At 34.5% G+C, this 13791-nt stretch overlaps 1 protein-coding gene across 6 annotated transcripts in view; it reads left to right on the plus strand.

Moving 5' to 3' along the window:
- Positions 1-13791, plus strand: part of KTN1 (kinectin 1) — a 78911-nt gene that overhangs the window by 12796 nt on the left and 52324 nt on the right. For all 6 annotated transcript variants that reach the window (XM_081293097.1, XM_081293100.1, XM_081293101.1 and 3 more), the window contains exons 4-8: positions 301-431; positions 5508-5624; positions 6681-6821; positions 11617-11723; positions 12790-12922. In XM_081293097.1, coding sequence (XP_081149223.1) covers positions 301-431; positions 5508-5624; positions 6681-6821; positions 11617-11723; positions 12790-12922 — 629 coding nt within the window. The remainder of the gene's footprint in view (positions 1-300; positions 432-5507; positions 5625-6680; positions 6822-11616; positions 11724-12789; positions 12923-13791) is intronic.

Genomic DNA, 13791 nt, shown 5'->3' on the forward strand with positions numbered 1-13791 from the left:
GTATTTTTAATGTTAAATGAAGATATTATGAATATATGTAATATAGATACTAGCGTCTAGTAGATGCTTTAATGATTTTTTAAAAAGGTATGCTATCATTTTAGAGTAAATTCTTAGTTAATGTAATCATTCCATAGTATAGATGATAAAACAACCACTCCACCCCTCTTTTAAGAATTTACTGTTATTTAACGTATAAATTACTTTCTGGGTCAGGAATTTTTGATATTTACCTTTGTTGAAGTTATTACTTTGTCTTCTAAATGCCGATTCCTTGTGTTTTTTTTTTTTTTAATTAAGAAAATGCTGAAGTGAAATTTAAAGATTTTCTTCTGTCATTGAAGACTATGATGTTTTCTGAAGATGAGGCCCTTTGTGTTGTAGACTTGCTGAAAGAAAAGTCTGGTGTGTTACAGGATGCTTTAAAGAAGGTAAGTGTGTTTTTAATTATGGGCACATTTATGAGCAGTAATTTGAAGTTCACTCAGCAATACTTCATCCAGAGCAATTAATTATTTTCTACTTCCATTCTTTTTTTTTTTTTCCATCCACATTTTTTTTTTGTGGTCATGGCGATTGAACCAAGGGCCTGTGCATATGAGGCAAGCACTCTACAAATTGAGCTATATCCCCTGCCCCTCTACTTCCATTCTTAATACCTTAAGCCACATGGTCACATCTAAAACTTTTGGAATATCTTCAGAAATTATTTCATAGATTCATGCTAATCAGTCCACTTATTTAGTAGTATCATCTGATGCTTTGACAAAAAGTCAGTTGCTTAAAATAAGTAAGGTGATTTTAATGGCTTTAAAGTCCTTTGGCACTTGTCTAAGCTTTGCAGTGCTTTGCTCTGTCTAGACATATTAAAGTTAGGGTTAAATGATTTTTGGACAGCATGTATGGAGGGTTTTTGTGATTGAAGAGTGCATTGAAAGAAATCTAGGGGCTTTTGTTATTTGCAGTATGCATGTTTGTGTGTAGGTAATATTTCCCTTCAAAAATAAGTTATTTGCAGTGTAGAATTACTGCTATGGCTGATAATTAAAACCTTATGGAGTTAACATTATTTTTTATAGGTTACACTTATCATAATATTATGGTAAAAATTTTCAAGTGTTAACGTATATGAGATAAGATGATATTAAGATGATAAGTGTCTGGTATTCAATTAAATGATTGACTAAACTCTCTCTGTTCTGAAAACATGTGTTCACACACATGTACACCTTCCCTGCCAGTTTACCTGCTTTAAAACCTTGGTTTAATTTTTTTCTTAAAATAAGGACCACATTTCTTAAAATGTAATCTGAGTCATCACCTCTCTCCTGATTACCTACAGTAGTATACAAATGATGTTTCTGTTTTTCCTTTTAGCCCTCTATTTTTCCCATATAACTGCAAGGTCACCTTTAAGAGGTAAATCAGGTTACTTACTGCTGTAAAAACCCTTTGGTGCTTTTCTCTTTGCACTTAGAGCATAGTCCTACTTACTTAACTACTTTTCTCTGAAGCCTCATCTAATGACATTTTCCCTGTCCCCTCACTGCTCAGTCCATTTTATCTACACAAGATCTTTTTTGCTTCTTCTAGCATACCACATTTTTTGTTTATTCTGTCTTTCCCCCTTCCCCAGTTTCTTCTTGTGCTTAATTCCTCTTTCAAGTCTCCACCTTAATATCATTTTCTCATATAAGCATAACCAGTCTTTGCAGTGTAAATTGTTCTCTCTGTTCTTTGCTCTGATAATTATCTGGATGTTTTTTGTCATAGCTTTAGCAGTCTCTTCATTCTTTCAAGTATCTATTAACAGTGCTTTTTGTAAGTCTCTGGCAATTACAGTATAGCATGCTGGTTAGACCCTCTGCATGTAGTGATAGCAATGGTTCAGAGTAAGCAGGTGTTTGAGGGCAGTCAGTAAATGTGGTAACTCTAGGTGACTTTGACTACAAAAGCCAGATTTTTTTTTTTTTTTTAATGAAGAACTTTCTTGATATTCTTGACTGAAGAATTTGTTCTTTGATATACTGTATTATAATTGGTAAGTACCTATCTGAAGAGTTCTTAGTTATTTGTGGGGATTTGGAAAAGCTTTTAGCAGTAGAAAGCTTCCAGGTTAAGTTATTACATTATTCTCTAGCTGTTTAAAATTAAAAACAGTGCTTTAAGAGTTTCTCTTTTGATTAATGATGTTGCTTGTGACTTATGGGCATAAGAGTAGTTATTTTATTGTCTGAGACAGCTTTGAACTCTAAAGATTGAATGATAAATCAGTCTACCCTTGATTTATATTTTTGGTAGGTCTAGAAAGAAGTTTGTGAAAGTCAGCATTTAATATAGGGAAGGTGTTTTGAAGTGTTCACATTATCTCTCCTTCTTTGGAGCTGTTTGGCCTTAGATTAAAATCTTGCTTGGTTTCTTAGAAGGTGGTTTTGTTCTCTACTGTTCTCTGCTCTTACAGGCCTTCTATATTTGAGAAAGTCTAGGTAAGTTTAATTTCTCCCTTTTCCTATCATGGAAGCTAAGTTGGGTCAGAATTTTTAAGATTTCAGAGTCCTAGAGGTAGATGGATCTTTACACGTAATTGAGAGCAGTTCAGAGCAAAGGGAATGGTAAGGCATAGAACAGACGGAAGTTAGAGGACTTGCAGTGATGAATGTAGAGGCACAGGCATATAACAGATGGAAGTTAGATGTCTTGCAGTGATGAATGTAGGGTTGATGACTGTTTTCTTATTTGGTAATGGAATACATGTGGCAACAGTGGCGTTTGTGAGTAGTTTATAGAGGAAGAGAGAGTTAAGGATTGTGGAATTTTAGAAAGTTGTTAGGCATTCCGTGTGCCATTTAGGTGGACACAATTATTTCATAACTAAGTATCTATTTTTCTGAAGTTGAAGAAAGATTGCAGTGGGAGTGATTTGAAACAATTCACTACTACTAGTTGTACACATGGATGGCGGAAGTGATGAAAGCTGAAGAAGGAACCCTGAGAAACACTGGTGTTTAAAGGGCAAGGGAAGTCACAACAAAGAATACTGAAGAGGAGGAGTGGGAGAAACACTTCTGAGATGGTGGAATCTCAGAAGCTTAGGGAGAATAAGAGAGTTCAGGGTGAGAGTGACAAGCTTTAGAGAAACCAAAGAAGATAAAGATTGAAAAACTGGGTTTGATATCCTTAGGGAAAGTGTTTTCATCTTAGTATTAGACTATGTAACTGACAAATGAATGGGAAAGATGACAGTGTGTCTACTCTTGGTAGCCTTAGATGAGAAGGGAAAAGCAGAGTAAAAACTAGATAGAAGGGTTGCAGAATTGGAGAGAAGATAATATTTATGTGTGACATATGTCCTTGTGTTTATGTTGCAGTACACTTAAATTTTACATGTACAGTGTAGGTTAAGATCCTGGGCTATGGAGTCAAGTTTTCTTGAATTCAAATCTGGACTCTGTCACTTTGGACTTTATGATTTTGGATAAGTTAATGCCTCTATTTCCTCATCTCTAAAATGGTAATGATAATCAGGCTTTTGGAATTAAATGAGGTAATGCACATTAGGTGCTTGTTTCTAGCATATAGTAACTGCTCAAAAATTGTTAATGTGATTACTAGTAAGAAAAATTTGATTATTATTTTCAGCATTGATATTTAATTATACTTGCTTCAATTATATGAATTTTTAACTTTAAACTATTAACAGAGATTTGGCCCCATGCTGTATAACAGAAGGTACTTCTGTATACTAATTTTTCCCTAAAATTCTCTTGTCTTTCCTTCTCAATTTTTGTTAATTATTATAGCATTTCCATTTGTTGGATACTTAATAATGTTTAACATCTACTCTGTGATTATAATTTCCATGCTTTTTTTAGTCTTAATTCTGTAGATAAATGATAGCTAAAAATACCAGTTATTTTGTTATACCTTCTTTGTTCTTCTCTAGATTGGCTAAAATTGTTTTTTCTGGAGTTTCTTTAAAAAGGACTCATGGCAACTGCATATCCCAAATTTTATCAAGTTAAGATGCTTCTTTGTTGTCTTTGTGTTTGAATGATAGTTTGGGTGGGGTATAACATTCCTGGATTTCACTCTTTTGAAAATTTTTAATGGATTTGTTATTTTACTGTTTTCTATATTCATATTTCCAGGTATAGATCTGAGGCTGCCCTGAATTTTGGGATCTTTTCATGTATTTTTGTCAAACTGCACTTGTAAAATAAAAACATTCTTTGGGTAATAAACAGCATTTGTTTATTGGACTTCCTCACTGCTGTGCTGTATAAACATCAGAGGATTCAGTTTCTTTGAATCAGTAATTTTACTATAATATGTATTGGCATGGACCCATCTGTCATTTTTCTCTCCAGTCCAGCTTACCTTTCCAGTCATTAAATTCAAGCCAGCCATTATTACTAGGAAGATTTCTATGTTACTGAAATAACTGAAATCATTTGTGTCAGTTAAGCACATGGTCTCCTTTGCTTGTTTTAGTCCTTTAAAAAAATAAAACACCATATTATCTTTGACCATTAATATTTTCAATGGAATGTCCATTTCTGTTTGTTGTTTTAATTTAATGATTGCTTGGATGTTGTTACTTCCACTGTAAGTTTTACCAGCTTTGTTCCATCTCATTTTGTGATTTTATTCTTTTCTCTGAGCTCCTTTTTGTGAGCTCTGCTCACTAGTACTCCTTTTCCAAGAGAGATGCTCTCCATGGATCTTCTCTCTGTTGGATATTGATAGTTGTGAATAGTAAAAACTAGTTGGTGTTCTCCTTTGAGCTGTATGTACAAATAAGTCCCACTTTCTTCCTAGACACAGACTTTGGGTCTTACTGTAGAGTCACTTTCCATTCTTCCTCACTGGCTGTCAGCTGTCTTTAGTAAAGTTTGTGTGATTTCTTCTTCATTTTTCCTTCTTGAGACTGCCTTATAAGAAAGTTCCTGCCTTGAAACTTTTCGCTTGTTTCTCATGTCAAATGCCCGATTATTGTTTTTAACCTTTCTGGATATGCCTGTTAAATTGAGAGAACTAGGTACCTCAGTAGCCTTGGGCGTATTTAGACTGGGTTGTTAAGCATCTGTGTTTGACCTTCACTATTTTTGTCAGTCTTTCCTGGTGTTATGTTTTGAGATTACAGATGACTGTTTCATTGGTAGTAGATAGCATTTTGTTTTCCTAATCTCTTTTGATCTTCTAGAAAGAAAACGATGGGATATTGCTATTTTTGACTCGAGGTTTAAAACTAGAAGCTCTGTAATTCTTTGTAAAAATTTGTTTCTTCATTGGTACATACCTGCTGAAATGTTGAGGATATATAATGTTACGGTGACTTTTCTGAATTTTATTTTATTACATATATATGTAAATTTTATTTACATATATATGTAATATATAGAGCTCTTTATTGGCTGAAGAACTCTTGATATCACATACTTCATTTTCACATACTTCATCAGTCCATGTTCACTATTACTCATTTTGTATTGATTTCTCAATTGTAGTCAAGTAAAGGAGAATTGGCTGTACTTCTGCATCAGCTCCAGGAAAAGGACAAGTTGCTTGCTGCTATAAAAGAAGATGCTGCTGCTACAAAGGATCGGTGTAAGCAGTTAACCCAGGTGAAGACATTCTTATGTTCAAGGGATATACTTCTTGAATCAGAAGCAATGGAAGGTTTAAAAATTGTCTATACTTCCTGATTTAATTATTTGTGTAATAAATGTATCCCCCCCCCCCCCCAATCTTCTTTTAGAGTTTTGGAAAAGAGGTATCTTCACTCTTTTATGATAAAACCTATAGTTGAATTATTAATTTAAAATAACAGTATTGGATATTCTAGTTTTAGAATAGCAGCAGTATTCTGTTCAGAAGAATGGGAATTTGTTTTAATTCGATCTGACCTAGGTCTATTCTCTGTAAAGGCAAGAAACTTTATCTTTATAAAAATCCAATTTGTGGGGGTAAATATGAAGCTTTTATATAGGTGATTTACTTATGGAGGTGGTTGTGATAAATTTCTATAATTTTTAATCATGTTCTTCAAATTTTAATCTGAGAGGAAAAAGAAAGCAAAACAAACCTTTAAAATTAAATGTAGACTGAGAACAGAATTTAAACTCTAGAGAAAAGTAGATCCTTATCCTTCTGAAGTGCTTGTATCTCCTTCCTAAATGCAAAAGAGTAAATGAGCTTGTTTATGACCCTGTTAACCTAGCTACTTGACAACATCAAAGGAAAGAATGGCCTTATTTGAATGTAAATCCTTAATGTGATTTTTGAAGTAAATAAAAACATGGGTGGGAACACCTGCTTAAATACCAATTTTATAAACAGTGAAATCACCTTTTTAAAATTTGATTTGGAAGGATGATAAAATTCCTGACTCCTATTTCACATTTCTGTTCTACCATATAGACATGCCCTTCTTTCCTCCTCTGGGAGAGAGACTTCTTTTTTAACTGTTGTAGAGCTTGCCCCCCCCCCCCCCCCCCGCCCCGCCCAACTTGGCCTTTTCCTGTATCCTAAAAGAGAACTGGTACTTGCAAATAACTGTTTTTCCTTGTAATCAGATTAGAGTGCAGGAATTATTTTAGATTCATGGTCTTTAAACTTGTTTTCTTTTTGTTATAGTCTTATAATTCCTTTTTAACAATTTCTTTTTTGATTTATTCTAGGAAATGATGACAGAGAAAGAAAGAAGCAACGTAGTTATAGCAAGGATGAAAGATCGGATTGGAACATTAGAAAAGGAACATAATGTATTTCAGAACAAAATGCATGTCAGTTATCAAGAGACTCAACAGATGCAGATGAAGGTATAGTTTCATTCTTTGAAAATAAGATGAGGGGCTGGAGTTGTGACTCAGTAATAGAGCACTTGCCTGGCATATGTGAGGCCCTGGATTTGATCCTCAGCACTGCATATAAATAAGTAAATGAAAAGATCCATTTATAACAACAACAGATGTCTAAAAAAAAAAAATGAGATGAATTGTATGCATTCATTTATTTAGCAAGTTTTTAAGTGCCTTCTATATAAATATGTTGGGCCATCTACGTACAGTGGTTAAACCCACAGTGGTTAAACCCACTGCTTGTCCTTAATTTTCTGAGTGGGACTGGGGAAGGGAGGCTGGAAAAGTAAGCAAATAAATTCACCATGACTAGAGGTAAGCATTATGTACTTTGGAATAATGGAGATGGGAAGTACGAAAGAGGACTGACAGGGTAGGGTTGTTATGTGTGAATCCAGAGTTCCATTACTTGCCAACCCCCAATTCCTGAGGATTGAACTTGGGGCCCTGTGCATGCTAGGCAAAGATTCTACCACTGAGCTATATCCCTAACCCTGTGTTGAATGTTTTGAATCAGTAGGCATCAAAACTGAAACAGGAGTTTTGAGATGGGACTAGATTCCTCACTTGGCCAGTTTCCTTCTGTGTTCTTCTCTTGCAAATTTGAAGAATAAAATCCACAGACAATCATGGAAAGAAAGTAAATGGAGCAGTACTTATTTAAATGAGTAAGAAGAAAGAACTCCCGCCATGGAGGGGGGGGTCTGATAGCAGAAAACCCCATTTTGGGGTGCTAGCATTTATGTAGACTGGGTAGAGTATGGAGCAGAATTTATGCTAAACAGGCATTGCAAACAGCCCCCAAATCATTGATCAAAATCTATGTAAAACAAGCATTGAAAATAGCATCAAGACCTTTGAGTATTGATCCTTCCTATTCTTTCTAGGTTTACCCTCACCTCCCATTTTCCCACCTTTGTTTCCACCTCAGGGACAAAGGAGTTGTTCCTAGTGAGCCTCAAGGTCTGTTACACTTGAAATAGGTCTTGATAGCACCCATTAATATTTCTATGGGTTAGATGTGGTTTCTGCATTTGAACAAGACCTCAGTTGGGGCCAATCATTTCTGATTGCTGACCATTGACTATTCTTATTCTATAGGAGAGTGAAGAAATGAGCACTAGGTACAAGAATTACTGGGTGATATTCTTTGTTCCCATCTCTAGTGGGCTCAGTGGGTCTATTTTGGGGCAGAGAATTGAGCTTTTCAATGAGTGCACTCCAGTGTTTCTAATGCAGATTGTCTAGCCCTAACACTTTGTGAGAAATGTAGTAAGAGTTGTAATTGGGAATGAGGGTTGCAATGAAGAAGCAAAGATCTAAAGATATTAGGCAGGGACACCATCTAAAAGGGCCTCATGTGTCTGAAAGCTGGGGAGCCAGTAGAGGAGTTTAAGCAAGCCAGCAGTATGATCTGTCAGTATTTCTAACATGACTTGGGCAGCATCATGCAGAATAGAACAAGAGGTAGTTAGAAAACTTTTCCTGAAACTCAAGTCAGTGAAAACAAGGCCTGAAATCAGATGTTGACAGTGAGGAGATGAGTTTGAGTAAAACAGAAGTTTGTTAGATGGGGTTTAGTGTTGGAGTGGAGGAGAGAGAGGATAATGAATGATGACTCCCAAAGTTCTGGCATAAGTGACCTTTTGTCTCTTGTGTTAGTCCATACTCTTTGACCTATCTTTTGTCATTTTTCATGAAAGTTTAGTTTTTACCATGTTTTCTTTTCCATATATCATTCATTAGCCTGATTCTAGTTAGGTCTTGATGAGTGAATTAGTCTGTCTTCTACTCTCACCCAACTTACTGATAGACATTGAAGAGCATGATTGGCTCTGCTTGTGAGGTGGCTTAGTTGAATGCTCTGAGCCAGTGACTTTCTGAAATTGTTATTTCCATTTGCTGACTGAGGCTTCAATTCAGAGGGTCTATCTGTTATTAGGAACTGCTTCAGAAAATACTCTAAGTCTGAATTCAAAAGAGAGCTTTATTTCCTGGCCAAGGACTGTCACCTACCCATAGGAGACTGAAGCTCTGTGGGAGAAGAGCAATTTCCTGGCCTGTGTCATGGCAATTTAAGGACAAAAACCACAGCTTAGGGGCTTTTCTCAGTGTCATGCAAGTAAGCCAATCACAGAAACTAAAAAAAGCAGTTAGCTTAACTGTATCTCAGGTCCTAACAAGTGTTAGACAACCATATTGTGAGTTTCAGCTGTTGGGGTGAGTTGGATAATCTATTTCAAAGTCATGTAGACCCATAAATGTACTCAAACCCAGGATGTAGCCCACCACAACCACCACCATATCCTGAGTTGGGTACATTCTGTGGGGTACAAAGTACAGAAAAAACAATTTTTTTTTTTTTAAAAAAAGAAAGCTTTTGTTTCTGTTTCTCAGAAATGGGTCATGCAACAGTTTATATTATTATTTTTTTTATAGAAGGCAGCAAAATGGAGTCTTAGGCCTGTCACAGATCTTGCTTTATAATTGTCTTATGTCACTTAACAAAATCTTATATCTATAATTTATATTTTTTACTAATCTATAATCTATAACTTACACTCTTACTGATTTTATTGATTATTTTACACCACAACATATTCATCCCAGATTTAATATGTCTGAAGTCAAATTCTTGTTTATCAATCAGGTTGGTTTTGTTTTCCAGTTTAAAGCATTATTTTCTTTATGTTTGAATCCTTTGGCTTCTTTTTTCCAGTCTACAAAATTGTCTGAATCTTTTTTCTTTAATATTTATTTTTTAGTTGTAGTTGGACACAATATCTTTATTTTACTTATTTATTTTTATGTGGTGCTGAGGACCGAACCCAGGGCCTCACACATGCTAGGCAAGCACTCTACTGCTGAGCCAGAACCCCAGCCCAATTGTCTGAATCTTAAAGAGACTTTATTTGTGGTACTCTTGTTTTATAAGAACTAAAATCAGCATTCTATAGTGATGTAGATGTACTGGTGTTTATAGCTGTGCAACTCAAAATAGCAAAGTTATGGAACCAGCCCAGGTGCTGGTAAACAGATGAATGGATGAAGAGAATGTGGTTTATATACACAATGGAGTTTTAATCAAGCATAAAAAAGAATGACATAATGGCATTTGCTGGTAAATGGATAGAAGTGGAGAAGATCACACTATGTGAAATAAGCCAGACTCACTATGTCAAGGGCCAAATATTCTCTCTCATTTGTGGAAGCTAGAACAAAATAAGGAGAGGAGGGGAAAAAAAAAGAGGGTTGGGTAAGGGAATCAAATGTGAAAGCATTTGAGGGGGAGGATGGAGGGATGGGAAAAGTGAGAAATGGTGGAATGAAATTGACAAAACTGCTGCATACATATATGAATAAATCACAGTGAATTTTGCTTATACATATATCTATAAAGCACTAATATTAAAAAAATAAATAAATAGAAGGACGACCAGTAGAGCAAGACAATGGAGAAGGGAAGGGAAAGGGGAAGTACTGCGGACAGAAGTGGAACAAATTATATTCAGTGCTTGTATGATTATGTCAGAATGAACTCCAGTAATATGTATAACTATAATAGGCTAATTAAAAAATATTCTTCACTGCTGTCAAAGTTAAAACTGTTTCCCACCAAAATGTCACTGAAAACAAAAATGAGTGAGACTATTGTGAGATTGTTATTGTCTACTGTGTCTAGCTTTTATTTGGTCCACTCTTTTAACTTCCTGTTCCCTATCAGTGAGGTTATCAAAGAACTAATTTTCCTAACCTTAGGTGATCTTTTCTTAATTCCTATTTACTATTTGTTTGAAAGTTAACCAGATATTTGAAGCAGTGTCTTTTATTGAAGGTGGAAGATGTGTAAGCGGTTCATCATTTTTTACTTAATTACTTCTAGAGGTCAGGATATAGATTCCATATAGGTTCTGAAATATATAAATACATACATTAGTTTCTTTTAACCGAATTACTAATAAAATTATCAGCAACTGTTTTTATTAAAGAATATTTTCACACTAAATTAAGACATTCTTATGGGAATATTTGAGTCAATGTTCTTTATCTCCTTACTCTAAAATTCTGAAATTGAAAAATTAGATACCAGAAAAAAGGTACAGTAATGGTTGCCATGGAGAGGGATTATGAGGAGTTATTGGTTAATGGGCATAGAGCTTTGTTTTTAAAGAGTTACAAAGATGAATGGTAGTGATGGTTGCCTGATAGAATGGATATATTTAATACCATTGAACTTTGCATTTGAAATGGTTAAGATATAGTACATTTTATATTTACCACAATAAAAATAAGTAGGGATCAGAATATTTTAGCAAGTAGATTTTTGTGTTATCCAATTATGGCTCAGTTTGTAACAATATTTTTGAATATTCCAGTTTTAAACTTTAGGTTATTAAATATTTAAAAAATATAGCAAATGTAAAATTGACATATTCTAAGAGAGGGCAGGCTTATTTCTATATGAATCCATTGGGTAGGAAAGAATTTTTAAGTCAGTTATTAGTTTTGAACTATGTTTTATTTTGTATTTCAAATATATTAACTAACATCTGCTTGTATTCTTAAATACTATAGCAGCTTCTGCTTTGCATATATCAGTAAGAAATAATAGTTTTTCCTTTAAATATGTTCATTTGAAAAGAATGATTTTGATTTCATTATTGATACATTTTATATTATCATCACAATAGAATATCTTTAAAAAGGAAGCTCTTTTGATGTTTTAAAAAAATCTTAATATGTTTAAAATAATTAGTTTCAGCAAGTTCGTGAGCAGATGGAAGCAGAGATAGCACACTTGAAGCAGGAAAATGGTATACTGAGAGATGCTGTCAGCAACACTACAAACCAACTGGAAAGCAAGTATGTTTCCAAAGGTTTATTTTTAATTAAGTGGTAGAGTGTTTTCTTGGATTGTCAAAAATGTGTGTTTGATAGTAATCAGTTAGACTTTTGTTTTTTACATTTGCTTCTAAAACTGTGTTACTTTTTAAAAAACAATATTCTGCTGTTTGAAGAACTTCAGCTATGTATAAACTTTATGTATTAGATACAGCATAATATGCATTTATGTATATCATGTAAATATATTAATTAAAGTTGTATGTATGATAATTACTACTATCATCAGTGGAATAGCTTACAAATTTATGAGACTGAATTTGTTTTAAATTATCTATTCCATAATACAGTAGTTCTTAAATTTTATTATTCTGAATAGCATCTGGCATGCTAATGAAAAAAGCATATTCTTGAGTTCTACCTCCAAAAGATTTTGATCCAGTGACCCTAAGGTGGAGCTAAAGAATGTGTATGTGAAGGCATATTCTTTATGATAGGATATAGTTGGTTCCAGAGCCATTCTAGCACAATTAGTAGTATGTTTGCACAGATAAGTACTCTGATTGGTTGATTTTTTTTTTTTTTTTTTTTTTTTTTTGGTACCAGGGATTGAACTCAGGGGCACTCAACCACTGAGCCACACCCCCAGACCTATTTTGTATTGTATTTAGAGACAGGGTTTCACTGAGTTGCTAAGTGGCTGAGGCTGGCTTTGAACTTGCAATCCTCCTATCTCAGCCTCCTGAGCCTCTGGGATTACAGGTGTGTGCCACCATGCCTGGCCAGCTGGTTGGTTTTAATAGATTTTCAGAAGACCAGTTTGAGGTGACATTGTCTACTCATGCTCATGGGTTTGTGATTATCCATTTCTCATGATACTTTATAGTGATTTTAGAGTTTGTGTAATTGTTGTTAGAAATATTTAGCTATTCTGTTCAACCAAATTTCATTGTAAGTAGTTACTTGTGTTCCTTGTCATTTGTTTACAAGTAGACTTACTAGTTCAGTAAAACTAATGTAAAATATGTTGTATATTCTTCATGAGTTTATAATAATGGAAGATTCCTAATCCAGTTACTGTTTTCAGGCAGTCTGCAGAACTTAATAAACTGCGCCAGGATTATGCTAGGTTGGTGAATGAGCTGGCTGAGAAGACAGGAAAGCTACAGCAAGAGGAAGTCCAAAAAAAGAACGCAGAGCAAGCCGTTACTCAGTTGAAGGTGATTGATTACCGATTTTATTTATCATTTCATGAATAGTGTGAGTATTTGTTGACCTAAATATGTATATAGGTTTGAAAAATATAGTTTGAGCCTTTATGGGACACATTGTCTAAGTGTTCTGCCTGTACAGAAGCATGTGCCTTCATGAAAGAATTGAATATAGGCTTGAATTTGAAACTAAAGACTGAAGATATAAAAAAGGAAATGAGCTAATTCAGAGGTATTAAAAAGTAAAAATTTATTTTATATTTGGAGTTTAGGGTCTAGATGTGTAAGGAAAAATCAAGTAGTTAAAATTATCTCTAACAGTACTTTTATTTTCTGTTACTTGAATTTCATCAGTAAGTCTAATAAAACCTGTTTTTCTTCCAGCATTGGAATAGATGGTGTTTTTTTTTTTTTTTTGAGCAGAAGATGAAATACTGCTCCAATGGCTTATACCTGAGCTTTCATGTACAGAAATTATGTACTGTGTCTGCAGACATCAGAATGACACTTGGTATCGTGAGGTGCTTTTACTGTGAAGAGATGGCTGGGGTAGCTCAGGTTGACTGAGGAAGTGGCAGATTCTTTTCTCATTTGCACTCCAGAGCCTATACCCATTGAGTGGAAAGATGAGACTTGTCTATTCCTCCTCTTATCGAGAGAAGGGATTTGTTGAAAGTATAGTTCAGTTTGTGCATGTTCAGTGTAATCTACTCTATTAGACAGATTTTCACCTAGATCAGTGACACAATCATACCTTGAGGTCATTTCCAGAGTAGTAGGGGTTTCATAGATTTTGAGAATAGTAATTGAGTGTAGAAAATAGTATAACTTGTTTTTCTTGAAATTTTGTTGGAACTTGCATGAGGTGGATATAAATG

The sequence above is a fragment of the Spermophilus citellus genome (assembly GCF_964194105.1).
Source record: "Spermophilus citellus genome assembly, chromosome: 4".
In the NCBI taxonomy this organism is placed as follows: Eukaryota; Metazoa; Chordata; class Mammalia; order Rodentia; family Sciuridae; genus Spermophilus; species Spermophilus citellus.